The following is a 15,036-nucleotide window of genomic DNA, read 5'->3' as shown; positions in this document are numbered from 1 at the left end:
AGGGCGGCCAGCACGTAAGGCTGACAACCTCACCACCATCTGTGAGCCGACTGTCTAGAAAATGTTGGAGCCTCGACGTCTCACAACCACATTGGCCTCCACAGCCTGTTACAGGGATAGCTTTACCTTACCTTAGCTTTTACATGAAACACAAGGTTCTGTCACACATAACAATTTTCAGAGAATGTGAGGATCAGTACTTGCTTCACTGAAGAACTAGTCACTAATCCTTATGCAATCTTCACATTGCCCTTACATCAGTATTCTCGGTACAATGTGATTGCCAACATGAGTTTTCATATCCTAAATGAGAGTGGTGTAGCAGCTACCATCTGAAATTATAACTTTCCTCCAACTGTTTGCACTATCTGACAATGATCAGAGAGAACAATCTCCTACACCTGTCTCACACAGTCCCTGGTCTGCAGTGTTGCATGTCATCCATATTTCAGAAATTCATGACCATCCTTGAACACGTGACACCATGTAGAAACCTTGGAGGAGGGCATTATTTGTTTCTTGTAGACTACCCCACCATTCTAGAGCATACTTGTTGCTGCTGCAAATTTGCTTTCACAGTAACTGATGGCAATTTATATTAGTCTGCTTTTAATTTCCCATTTCTAAGTCTTCTGCGTTCTGCATTCTCTGGGACATATCATGTTCACCTGTGAACATGCAGGAGGGGCTTGAAGCTGACCACTCACTTCCATGTAGTGCCAAGGTTAAGAATGGTGGAGCTATATGGCCACTCCCCATGTGTCTTCATGATGTTGTGCTTAATAATTAAATCCAGGGATAACTGTACCTTTCTCCGTAGCATTTGCTATCCAGACATTTACTATTATACAATGGACAACCACACAAATGAAATTTTTAGCATTTCAATTAATTGTAGCCAAGGCCTCAAAGAACTTAACACTTCGCGCGCACATTAATACGTTTTTCGCTTTTAAACATGGCGGACCAGTTGTGTATTAATACGTTTTTAGAACACGATAAGTTGCAACACACTATACATCACTCTGACGCCACCTACATTGCACGCAACCGCCTGCAGATGTGTGATAAGACTCTGGAATGTTTAGTTAGCAGTCAGTAATTTGACCTCAATGTTTACTTAACCGACTATAAAGGAAAATGCTTTGCCTTCTTCAAGCTGTGTGTATCAGCCAGTAGCTATTGGGGAGAATGGATCAAGGACAAATTCTCCTCCGATGACCTAGCTGACCTGCCTTGTGAGATGCGTAGTAATGAATTGTCATTCAGACAGTGACAGTGATGGGGGACAACAAAGAATTGTGGCCAGAGACAGTAAAAGTGACAGTAGCTCCAACGATAATGTGGGTAATAACATTGCGCGTAGTAATATTGCAAGGACAGGAAAAAATCTAAAAAAAATCTAAACTCTGATTCAAAATTGAAATACAAACCATTTTTGATGAATGTGACAAAGGCCTGGGCTACAGTCCAGATGGTGGCGGCAGAACCAGGGTCACACAAATACTTAATACGACCGAGCCCATCAACTCCCACCCCACGAAGACCTCATGTGGACCACCCAGGGTGACTCTTGAGTGAAAATTGTGAAGAGTGAACATTCCAAGGGGAAGAATACTTCTAGGCAATGCTATGTTTGCAGAGTTCACAAAAAAAGGAGTATGTCTACATTTGCAAGTTCTGTGTAATGCCACTTCACAAAGGGGAATGTTTCCAGAAATATCACATGCTCAAACACTTCTAGGAGCACTGGTAAGTGTTCTCCAAAAATTTTAGTTCAAAAAATTAATTAGGGGCTTTTATATTAATTTTTAAAGTGAACAGTGCACAAGTTAGGGTAGTATGTTATGCCGGTCCCCAGGGTGATTTAAATATTTAAATTGCCGGTCTGTGATGTATTAAGTACAAATGTTCATAATGCTTTAGATAGCATCAGAGAACTTCAAGAATTTTCACATCACAACATTTCCAGACTTTTTAATACAATTTGAAGGGATAAAATTTTGATTGAAAATCAAGCCTGTTAGCCAGCAATGTGCATGCAGAAAACATCACTGTTGTACTGGAAACAATAAATAATATACAGGGTGTCCCAGGAGGAATGTGCCAAACTTCGGGAGGGTGTTCCTTATGTTAAAGTATGCCGATATAACCCAAAACACCTATGTCCAAAGTTGAACGGTTACGGAGATAATGGCCAGAGAAGTGTCAAACTTTGACCNAAAAAAAAAAAAAAAAATTAATTTCAAATACCTGTACAAAGTGAAACCTGGTTGCAATGGAACAGAAGAATCTGGTCCTGTGCACTTCTGTTTCATACAGGTTTTACCATACCAAGAACTGTAATGTGGTGTGAGCTAAACCAATCAGTCTGTCATCCTTCAGCCACAATATTATCTGTTTTCTTCTAGCAACTTCTACACTTACATATACATACCATAAATTAAGTGTATTCTGGCAGTTTTAAGGTTATAGTTATGTGTCAGTGTGTTTTAAAAAATGAAAGATCAATGACTCTTGCATCAGATTTTGCACAGATGACCAACAGAGCTACAGCCAATTTTTAACAGAAAATACTTTAAGAGGGCTGAAATAGTAGGCCTGTGGAAGGTGTTAAGTCAAAAGAACTGTTTACTTTTAGCATTAATATTACGTGTGAGTAAAATTCATGCAGAAGTTCTTATAACATTACAGTCTTAGCATGACAAACCATCATTTACCCACCAACATTTCTGAATCCTAGAATAGTGGTTTGCATATTAAGAGCACTATTCAGAGTTCCAGGTTCAAATCTTTGTTAAGATGCTTACCTTGCAACAATCGAGTAAGTTTGCTGTCTCGGTAAGAGATGTAACACTTTTGGTGACCCTCTTCACCTAATGCTGAAATCACATTTCCTAGAGCAAGGAGACCTCTATTTATATGTACCCCTTCTTTGAACCTCTCTCCCGTTGTTTTAGTCTTTTTTGATCTTTCAGATCCTGCTAGATCCACAAGATGGAACTTTGCAATCATAGACGAGTTCCTGCATATAAAATGATCATTATTCATTACTAATATTGACACTCTTTTTGCCAACATTGCCATTACTGACAGTACATACAGCAAAACATCAATTTTACACTTTCTAAGACAGACTAAAACAGATGTAATACTGAGGATAGTATAATATCAGGGAAATACACATGTTAAAACCTAAAGAACAATGTGGTCTTCTTTACATGACAACTTTGGAAAATGATTTCAAATATACATGTTCAAAAACTAAAAATCTAAATTTATCCTTGTGCTCAATGAAGGCATATGAGGGAGTGGATGTAAGGATCCACATTTTCTTGACCTTGGCACTAGATGGTGAGTGGTCAGCTTCACGCCCTGGGGTAAGAGCCCCTGGTGCCCACTGGATAGGAGGTTGGGTGGACCCCAGAGCCAGTCTGGATGATTTGGAGAAGAGTAAATTCTTGACCCTCCTGGGACTCGAACTCTGACCCCTGTCATCCAGCCCATAGCCAGTCACTATACTGACTGTGCTAACAATGTAAATATAAATGTAAATGAAAACATGGTTCTTGGTTTATCCTACAATGCTTTATCAACTGCTGTGTTTACATAACATCAGTAAGATGCAATTGTGATAACTGATGAATGGAAAGATGTTGAAGGAAGCGGTCATGACCTATTTCAAGGCACCATCCCAGCATTTTCCCAGAATGAATGTAAATATCTAATTAGAGAGAAGCCACTGAGCAGGAAACAAGAGAAATGCTACAGCTTGCATGGCAAGAAGTGGAATATAGATTGGCCATGAATCGTGAAGATGCAGAAACATACTAATTATGTTCAGGATTATTTTGGGTACATTTTAAAATAAAATATTCATTTCTCAAATGTTTCTCATTTTTTAATACTGGTTCTCAAAGCCACGCATTTATTTTTTGGACTCGTATAAAATAAGCGTTGAAATTGGACAATATGGCTAAAAATGAAAATCAACAACTAATGTTACGTAAGGAAATCACACACTAAATATTACCAAAATGTAATTTATGAAGCAGATTAAAAAGTCAGTTTCTGGTCTTCAGGCATCATGAACTTTGTCACAAGTCAATACAACTAAAATAAGATCTGTCTGTCAGCAATCTGTGAAATGTTTTGCAGGGTAAACGCAAAATCTGTGCGTGGCCACATGTACATTGCACTTTGTAACAGATCAATGTGGCTAAAAATCAATATGGTTGATTAACACAAAATAAATCTATCATACCAAATTTCACAAATATTTAATTAACATATGATATAGCACATGGTAAGTCCATTTATACTGTAACGTTAATGGCGCAACAGGAAGTAGGGGTCATGTGAACCCTGAGTTTCTGCACGTGACATCACATACCCCCACTCCTTTTATCACTACGCAACGCTCGGTAAACACCCCTCCCCGCTAAGCTGTGACGTCATGCATCAGTCTGTGCGGAGACCATTGCTAGGCAATCAGCAGCGTTGCCCAGCAACGCCTCTGTAAACACGGCGATTACAAAACAGTGAAGCGAGTTGTGTTTTTCTCTGTCCAACTGAGGGTTTATAAGAGTAACTGGAATGCCTAAGGAGTTCAGTTGCAGTCTAGCATTCGCCAAAGTTAGCTGAGCATTAGCTGTCGGTTTCCAGCCTTCAGAGAAAGAGAGTATTCAGTATGAGTTGGAGTCCAGCAGCTACGAGTTGAATTGTGTAGAGTGAATGGAAGTGACTAAAGCAGGCGAAGTAATTGAGATACTGCAAATGGCAGCAATTGTGAAATTGTGAATTGTGTGTCAGAGCGAGTGTTCAATAAATTCGCTAGATCCAAAATGGTATGAAGTTCTTTGCCACGTCAAATAGCACACACGTTACAATATCCTTATGTTATGCAGGATTTGGTACCACAATGTGCATGAAAAAAGAATTGCCTGACAACCTTTATTCAAAGTCTCCCATACTGAATTCTAAAGAAAACTGCCCAACAGTTCAGGTTCTGATACTAGGTCACAGATGGACAGACATCACATCCACACCAGACATTCTTTTTTACTCTGTAAAGAATGCCTAACAAGAAGCCCATTATTAGTACGTTGTTCACAGCATTGTCAGCTGGAGAATGTTGAATGTGGGGCAAATGTGTTGAAACAGTAAGAGCATTAACAATTGTTTAATGTCACAGCTTTTACTCACTCTCTCACACAGAAAGGCCAAGAAAAGTTTATAGTTGCTTAGCTGGTCAAGAAATCTCTTGCTTTTATGGAATGCACTGGCTCATTACTGCATTCACAAACATCTGCAACTTAACTGTGTTCTGAGTCATGTTTAACTTATGTTTTTAAGTTGCAAACATAAAAACACAATTTTCATACATAATCTACACTGGATAGAGTTGTTTTCTGACTTCTGCTGCAATAATGGGAGTCCATTAGATCAGATGATCTACCAGAGACATGTGGGCAGATTCCTTGTATTTCCTGTATGTGGTGTTTTGTTAAATCTGCATGACTTTCGATTTTTTCCAACATATTCTGTGGCCTTCTTTGAATGCATATTGGGTTAATTTATATTTTTTTTTCAAGCAGACCTTGGGTCAGGTTATATTTGTGCTCCATAATGTGTACTTCTACTCATTATTTCCTCTCTGCAAGCAAGTTTAGACATCTTGTAGGTTTCTGTAGTGGTCTTAAGCAGAATTTGATGCACATGTGCAGTTCTCTGAAATCTACCATTTTCTCATAAAGCATATATTGCAGAAGGCATAACATACCTCAGTTCACAAGGCATTACTTCTGAGTGCTACTGATTTCAAAAGAAATGCCAATGACTAGACTACCTCTACTAAGTAGAGTTTTCTGTAACTGCAGTAGCGTCATACTACAACCAGTCCAGAAATTAATTCATCAGACCAAGTACATATCACAGTCATTAAGAAAAACTAGTTCCATAAAGTAGTAACATTCTCATATTACTATAAACCATCTCCTATCTTATGAAGCTTGACTTCCAAGTACACATCAACCACAACAGCAGGCAGGAGGGCAGCACTCAGCTAAGGACCTGAATTGTTGCTCAGCAGTGGTAGAAGACCCCTCTGCCCTCAGCAATTCAGTTGTGCCGTGGTGTCATGTTTTATTGTTTAGCCAAAAAAAAAAAGGTTTGAAAAACACTAAACAGACAGTAGATAAACAAGATAGGAGAATCATATTTATTCCATTTCACCAATTATTTTAGAAATTAATATGATATTGTAAGATTTGAGGTTTTCATGGACTATATTCAACTGTATCAGCAGAGTGCTGTCCTGGCACAACATCAAATCAGTGGGCCTGCCGCCAAAGAAATTATCTAGTTTCCTCTGGCCGGTCAAAGATAACCTGGGACTAAGGACATTGGGTGTATACAGTATCCCATGCGAGTGCGGCAAGGTCTATATTGAGCAGATGGACCGTTCTGTGGACACAAGGTTGAACGAGCATCAGTGGCACATCCATCTCGAACATCTGGACAAGTCAGCTGTGGCTGAACACAGCATCGATTTTGGACACCACGTTCAGCTTCAGAATACCTCCATCCTCACCACCAAGACCCGTTATATGGATCGCATCATTAGGGAGGCCATTGAGATTGAACTCCATCACAACAATATGAATAGAGAGGTGGGGTTTTGTCTCAGCAAGTCATGGAAGTCTCTCATCTGTTCCCTCAAGAAACCTCCAGGAGTTGACGTCAGGTCCGCAAGGCCATGTAGGTCCATGCCTGACTCGCTTTGCACCCTCGAGCTTCAGGGTTAATGCCCTCCATTTAACCCCCCCCCCCGACCCATACTCTTTACCTGCTCTGGCCTGCTTCCTACTGGCCTACCTAACCAGACCCTTCCCCTCACCCCTCTCTACCAATTCCCCATGTAGCCCCTCTCACTTCCCTTCCTGCTCTTATACAGCTGGGTTTATTCGACTGGATTAAATCTGTTGCACCTGCTCACGCTGGTTCGCTTGAAGATTTCTTTGTCTTCTACACTGAAGATGGAGGCGATATGTTCCTCCAAAACATTGGTTAACACAATATCTACACGGCGCCACATCCCAGAAGACTGCTTTCTTAATATGATATTGTTGTTTGAACAGTTATATTAATTTATGCAGAAAGAGTTTCAACCACTTATATAAAAAAACTGAGAGTGTGGCATCATCAGATAATGATGCAGATCACCATGCCATCATTAAAGAGATGCTAGATCATATTTTCAACATCCAGTGGGAACAAAAATAACCATACTGGAAATGTTGAACATACAGAACTTTCCTTCTGTAAGGTTGCCTACTCAAGTTATAGCAAACCCTGAAAGATGTTTTGGACATAGTGTATTTTATCAAAATGTTTTAAAACAGTTCATTCACATAAGTTTGCATAACCCCACTGCATTAAAACCTGGATTTAGTGAAAGAAAACTCATTCTGCCCAAAGATTCATTACTTAGAAATTTCTCTGCATTTCTGTAAACCTCGCTAAAGTCATTAATTGCAGGGACTTGTAGGTTTAAAAGCTACACTATGATTTCCAGTATTTTAAAAATATCTGATTTCAGATTTGCCTCCTTCACTTCAACAGACAGTGAAATATAAAACACTCATACAGCCCAAATAAAATGACGTTCTACTTATATGCCTCCATGATATAGCTTCAGTGTCCTCATTAACTGTCATTTCCAGAGTTGTCAAATATGACACGAAGTATCATGCATTAAACCAAAATGAAGCCTTTTTTGTAATATGGGGTTGGCGTTAGAAAAGACTGGAGATGTTAAAAATTAATATAAATATAATACCATGAAGAGCTCTTGAATTACAGTTGAAAAGAAAAAGAAAGGATGGTTCAGACTGAGATGACTTCTGTCAACTACTGATAGTATTAAAAATACAGGAAATACATGGACTTGGGCAAAAGATGAAAAAATAAAGAATGACATTACATTCACTGACTCATCATGTAGTGGAAATAATGACAGAAGAAAATATCTAAGACATATGGTTTTACTCAGTTCAGCTCTTATACTCACTCAATGTCTGGATTCTGCTGTTGTATAGTAACTGTGAAAATGGCATGGCTGCGACTAGACTGTTCATTCATGGCAGTTGCCCCAGTTGCTCTGCAAGCTGAACCCTGAGGAAGTATTATAATTTAATTACTTCCCCTAGAATTTGTATCATAACTGCACACACATCTCTATGCGTCAATAACATATTACACATGTTATTCCATTCACACAAGGTCCTGTGGTGTGAGCTTGTGTGAATATGATAATGAACATTTAGGTTCATAAAAGATGGGGAATTTTTTTACCTGAATGCGACTGGTTTCGCAAGAAGAACTGTTACATGGAGTGATTGCTATGTAAAACTTTTATGCATGATTCTAGCCCACCAAGCACAAGTTGACATGTGTAAATAAGTTTTGGAAGCATTATGATTACAGTTCAGCTCTATAATCCAGCTGTGCTCTAGTCCAACATGTCCAGTAATCTGGCATCAGGCACAAGGCAGGCGTCTGTGACTTTGCGCAAGTTTCCACAGGCAGCAAAGGCTGATGTGTGTACAGTCAAGCTTCACAAACTGATTTCTTTAGATCCTCATTAGTACAGTGTTTCAGTTCTTCAATACTATACATTTCTGTACAGTAATGTGTGCTGAAGATATCCAGTTCTGACAAACATAAATATTAAATGTAAGATTTGAGGTTTTCACGGCGGTGACTATGAAGAAAGCAGTCCTCTGGGCTGTAGCATGGTGTAGATGTGGTGTTAACCGACGTTTCGGAGGAACGTATTGCCTCCATCTTCAGGGTAGAAGGAAAAATAAAAAAAATCCACAAGCGAAGAGACCATGAGAACCAGTACAAGCAGTCTGCTTTATAGTTTGTGAAGTCACATTATAAAAAGAGCCTCCTATGCAGTGTAATGAGACAAAATGATATCACTCAATGTCTGAAATGAACAGACCTCGAAGACTAGTTTTTAATTTCACATACGCATGGCAAAATGTACCTCTTAAAACCATAATTTCTTCATGCAAAAAGTTATGGCCTTCGTATCCATTATCCTCTGGTAGCAGTGAACTCACAGGGCCAGAAGAATCGGAAAATGATGGTACAATCCTAACTTCTGATCTTCAAGAAGCAATAGCCGAACTGTGTGAAAAAGGTTCATCAGGTCAAACAATTGCTGACATAAGTAACTAATGAGATGGAGATGATGAGGAAAATCTTAAAATCATGACAGGTGAAGAGAAAATCAACAATGTGCTAGAAGACAACAGCGAGAATGAGTAAGAGTCAAGTACTCAACCAATTATCTGCACAATACGACACGATAACATCATGAGACCTCAGCATATGTTATAAATAGGCCAAAGAAAACAATGACCAAGCTGAAGACATCCTCATACTGAAAATATTGCAAGAAAAATTTCTAAAAGATTTAGAAAGAAAAGACAGAATACTATTCACACTTTTTGTTTGTAAAATCACAGCGAAATGAAGCCCTAAATATTGAATTAACGGGCAAAAATTCACAGTACACACTTATGTATGTGAAATAAATAAATGATGACCAAATTCTGTTAAATGATAATCAATTCAAAAACTTCTATGTTGTGCAGTGCAACTTAACAAATTTTTTCTGACTTCATCCAGTAATCCATTGTTTTCGGTAATCCAGTGGTACCTTGGTCCCATACGTGTCGCATTACCAAGATTGTATAGTGCTCAATTTATTACTGTTTGATCTACATATTTCATTTATATCTCAACACTGATCTGTCTGTTCCAGTCGAACAGCTGCAGTAATCACTCAATATTTCTAAAATGGTGTATGACAGGCCTTCACAAATCCTAAGAATGTCAAGTTGCCATGGCACCTAAAATTTCCCTAATAACTCACTCAATCACCCATGGAGCTGAGACCTTCTTGAGAAGTTGCCATTTGTGCATCTATTCAAGAACTTCCCAGCATTTTATGGAAACAAAAGGTTCATTACTGTGTTCACAAGCCTTTCACTGGTCCCTATCCTGAGCCAGATCATTCCATTCCATCCTATCTCTTTAAGATCCGTTTTAATATCGTCCACCCACCTACATCTTGGTCTTCCCAGCAGTCTCCTCCCTTCCGGCTTTCCCATAAATATCCTATATGCATCCCTCCTCTCCTCCATTCATGCTACATGCCCTGTCCATCTCATCCTCCTTGACTTGATCATTCTAATTATACTTGGAGAAGAGTACAAGTTATGAAGTTCCTCATGCAGTTTTCTCAAACCTCCTGTCACTTCATCTCTCTTCAATCCATGTTCTCATATACCTTCAGTCTATGTTCCTACCTTACAGCGAGACCAGGTGTCACAACCTTACAGAACCAAAGGCAAGTTTATAGTGCTGTATCTTCTAATTTTATGTTTTTAGACAGCAAATGAGAAGACAAAAGGTTCTGGATTGAATGGTAGCAAGCATTACCAAGTTCAATCTCCTCTTAATTTCTTTTCCTCCTGAATTAGGTTTTGATTTGTTATCGTCATTTCCAAATATCTGAACTGTACCACATTTTCAAAACATCTGTTATACAGAGTGTTTCATGACTTTAGGGCATAACTGCAGGAGGTGATTTCCTAGGTCTTTGTGATCAAAAAAGTTCATATAAACATGTGACCGATTTAGGACGGTTGCGGAGTTATGGCCGTTTTTTCATTCCCGTACATGCCCTCGTGTGAACCATGTCTATCATCTGGCCGGTCACTATTTTTAGCCAGCTACAGACAGAGCATTCTCGTTATCTCCGAACTCGAGAGGTACCTAAGGCGTGGTGGATTGGTATGTCCGGCGCGCTTCACAACTGAGCGGCAGCCTGTGTTGCGGCTGGCAGTGGCATTTTCGAAAATCAGCTTTAAGCGCCAATAAATTCAAATTAATGGTAATTTCACGAAGTTAACTTTACATTCATACTTTAAATGTATCATGTATTGTGCTGGTTTATTATTTTATTCCATTTATTGTCAGTAATCATTACCTTCTATTCTGAGTTTAAAACAGTCATAACTCTGTAACCGTCCAAAATCGGACACATGTTTATATGAACTTTTTTGATCACAAAGACCTAGGAAATCACCTCCTGCAGTTATGCCCTGAAGCCGTGAAATACCCTGTATATCTCTATGTCATGATTTTGCCCTGCATTTTGGTGATGAGACAGCAACATATACACAGTTTTTTCTGTGTTTGCTTCTAGGCCAACCTCCTTAACTAGCGTCAATTAAAATTTGTGTTTTTCTTTATGGTATTTATATTATCATCCAGCAGATTCACATTATCAGCATAGCCCAACAGCTGATGTGTTCCATTTAATTTTAGTCCCACCTGGTTTTCCTAGACCTTCCTAATGGCATATTCTAAAGGAAAGCTGAAAAGGAGTGGCGATAAAGCATTTCCTTTTTTCAGACCACTGTGGATAGTGAAATTATCAGACAAATGTTTACCTATACAGACTTTACTATATGTTTCATATAAAACTGTCATCACACCAAATTATTTCCAACTTGTACCTTCCCAAAATCTCTCATATTTCTAATTCTGCATTAACAACCATGACATCACTGTCTTCCAATTGGTAACACCCACTTCAACCAATGACATTAATAACCGGGAATCACAAGAAAATGTTTAGCAATACAAAGAATGAACAAAGCAAAGTCAGGTGAAAATGGTGTGATTAACTTTGGTAGAATGGCAGAACAGCATCCATGGACCATTATAGTACTTCTATAGCATTTTAGGTTATTCAAAATAAGAAATGTTAGTTATCATAACAATAATACACTAAAGACTATCTTGCTAGCAAAACATACCTGTATTAGGCATCTGGTAGTGTCATCTACGCAAGAAACTGGAATTTCAGTCAGACCAGGAATCCGTATTCCTTTCCCGTCTTCCCTGATGTCAACCGCACATTTGTTTGTTCCCAAAAGGTCAAACAATTGCTCCTTATAAAGCTGCAAAGTCAGAGCATTTAGTAATATGGAATAGGTTGAACTGTGCTTCTGAATTACAATGCAATATTAAGGAAAAAGTAAACTAGGGTATATGTAAGGTTGGAGACTATGTACAATTAGCATTTCCATCTAAACTAAGGCATTACTCACCATGAAGAGGAGGATTTTCTGAAAAGTTGATTTATGAATTGAATTTGAATTGAATTTATTTACATTCTATAAATCCTAAGTAGGTTAGTACCTTTGGATACAGAACAAGTCAAAAGGTTACATACATAAGTACAGGCAAATTTAGCTTAAAATTAATATAACTTAATTTTACATCATTCTCTATTTACATTGAAGTATTCATCTAAAGAGTAGAAGGAATGAGCATGTAGATAATTATTTAACTCTGATTTAAACTTTTTAGTATCATTGCCCAAGTTTTTAATACTTTGTGGCAGATTGTTGAACACTTTTATGCCAGTAAAGTAGACTCCTTTTTGATATACTGATAAAGTTGATGAGGGTAGGTGGAAGTTATATTTTTGTCTAGTATTCATGTTATAGACATCAGAATTTAATTTGAATTTATCTTTGTTGTAAACAACAAATAAGAGAAGCGATAATATGTATTGCGATTGAAGAGGTAGAATTTTTAATTTCTTAAATAATTCTCTACATGAATCTCTACTTCTACATCCTGTAATGATTCTAATTATATTCTTTTGTATTTTAAAAATTATTATACTATGTGAAGAGTTCCCCCAAAATATTAATCCATAGTTCATAATAGAATGAAAGTAGGCATGGTAAACCATCTTCAATGTTTCCTGTGACATAAAAGGCTTAATTGATCTCATCGCATAGCAAGCTGCATTTAATTTAGGTATAATTTGTTCAATATGTATTTTCCAAGACAGTGTACTGTCTACATGTATTCCAAGGAATTTTGTATCAAGTACTTTACAGATTAATTTGTTGGCATAACTGATGTCCAGATCAATTTGGTGGTTGTTTTTAGTTGTGAATGATATGTAATGGGTTTTATCCAAATTTACTACAAATTAAATGTATACAAGCTGAAGAAAAGGAACACGTAATGGTTCTCTTGCTGGTCACGGTAGCCGAGCGGTCTAAGGCGTGCACTGTCTTTGCTTGCTCAGAAGCCGGGATTGTGGGTTCGAATCCCACTCAAGGCATGGATGTTTATGTGCGTTTTTCTGTGTTTGTGTACAGGTAGAGGCCTTGTGACGAGCTGATCACCCGTCCAAAGAGTCCTACCGTATGTCTAAGATCTAGAAAAACCGAAGTGAATGGAGAAGTTCATGGCGGTAGGCCTAGGCCCACTGGGGCTGTAGTGCCCAGAAAAAAAAATGGTTCTCTTAATGAAGTTAATGTTTCCAAGTATATCCTCTTGGATATACATGAAAGGCGAAACAATAAAAATGAGATAACCAACAATCTTAATGAACACATTAGGAATCTAATGTCACATGGGGAGTGACAAACCATTAATAACAAGTTAAGCTTTAAAATAGAGTGATGAGGTTCAACTGGACATATGAAGTCTGCAAACTAAATGACTGGACCAATGTTTCTCTGGATCTCAGGGAACTACAATTTGAGGAAATGTTTCACTACCTCAGGACTTCATCCTGTGAAGATGGTAATCAACTTTCAACGTCCATCACAGTAGGAAATTTCTTGACCAACTGAAGAACTATCAAGTTTTCAAGGTAGATCTGCATCATGGAGTTAGCTTCTTCAAATCCATTCAAACATAATCGAACAAGCAGCTTCAAAGAATCCTTCAGAAGAGTCACAGTGATATTCCCATTTCATATCTTTTGTGAGAAAACACTTTTGAATATTAAGCTGAGGAAAATCCTTGCCCACGACATTCTTTTGAAAACACCTTAACTTCTTGACACTGACTGTAATCACAGCTGCTTGAAATCATGCCACAAGATCTTACATAGTCCAAATGCTGACAATGAAGAAGACTTGATACCCATGTTCACGGATAGAATGGGGGTTATCCTGTGCCCAGATGTGACAAGGATAACACACTTCATCTGTCCACAGAATATTATGTAAAGCAGCTCATTCACAGCATGTTCATGTCATAGCCATTCGCAAAATTTCATCTGTAGAAGCAGACGTGTGCTTGGTATGAATGCAACTGTTTATCATAGAGTATTTCAGGTGCCCTCATTTGGGATAGTCCCAATTCTCGTGCAAAATCATGAGCTTCTCCATGGCAGCATCTTCATTGACTAGTATCCATGTAGTCTTTGGGCAACCTGCATTCAAATGTGCCATAGGTGTTACGCTTCCTGCCTCATAGGGATGGTGCCTCAATCACTGAAAAGCATTAGGTCCTCGATAATGCCAACCAGGATAATATAGCAGATATTCCCATGCAGCAGTACCAGCTCATCTGTTACATGTGCTGAGGACTAAGAGCATGATATAGTATTCATCATATGTGTATTCGAACATCATTCAATCAGAACTGCCCTCTGCTGTGCACTGTGTCTTACATACACCTAACAATTCACTATGTATCCTCATAACAAACAATACTGCTGAGAATTATTCTACCCCATTTGACAGTGATGTCTATTTTGTAAACTAGGCATCTCTGGTTATGTTGTATAACATATATTGTTTTTTAACAAGGAATCACACTACAGGCAGCGAATTTCCTTTCACCCATATATTCCTTCATTAGTGCAAATTTTGAAAATTAAGCTATGTATATAAATTCATGTCCATGCACATACCTCCATGAATGATACTGTGATTCTGAAGTCCCAATTCTTCATTTCTTTGATTTTATCAAATATGTCATTTATGGCCCGTGGTATGACACCCATATTGCCATCTCCAGTGTAAGTAGTACCCATTGAATATGTTTTACCCGAACCAGTTTGTCCATATGCAAGAACTGTTACATTGTATCCTGAAAATTAGAACATTTTCACAAACCAGAACTCTTCAG

General features: G+C 38.2%; 1 protein-coding gene across 4 annotated transcripts in view; it reads right to left on the bottom strand.

The window, feature by feature from the left end:
- Positions 1 to 15,036, bottom strand: part of LOC111862011 (chromosome-associated kinesin KIF4) — a 69,608-nt gene that overhangs the window by 44,134 nt on the left and 10,438 nt on the right. For all 4 annotated transcript variants that reach the window (XM_023847046.2, XM_023847055.2, XM_033750601.1 and 1 more), the window contains 4 exons: positions 14,819 to 14,997; positions 11,904 to 12,047; positions 8,072 to 8,175; positions 2,811 to 3,025 (listed from right to left, as the gene is read on the bottom strand). In XM_023847046.2, the coding sequence (XP_023702814.1) occupies positions 2,811 to 3,025; positions 8,072 to 8,175; positions 11,904 to 12,047; positions 14,819 to 14,997 (642 nt within the window). The remainder of the gene's footprint in view (positions 1 to 2,810; positions 3,026 to 8,071; positions 8,176 to 11,903; positions 12,048 to 14,818; positions 14,998 to 15,036) is intronic.

Source organism: Cryptotermes secundus, unplaced genomic scaffold, assembly GCF_002891405.2.
Source record: "Cryptotermes secundus unplaced genomic scaffold, Csec_1.0 scaffold559, whole genome shotgun sequence".
Lineage (NCBI taxonomy): Eukaryota > Metazoa > Arthropoda > Insecta > Blattodea > Kalotermitidae > Cryptotermes > Cryptotermes secundus.
The sequence above is the reverse complement of the archived record's forward strand: the minus strand, read 5'-3'. Positions and strand labels throughout refer to the sequence as shown.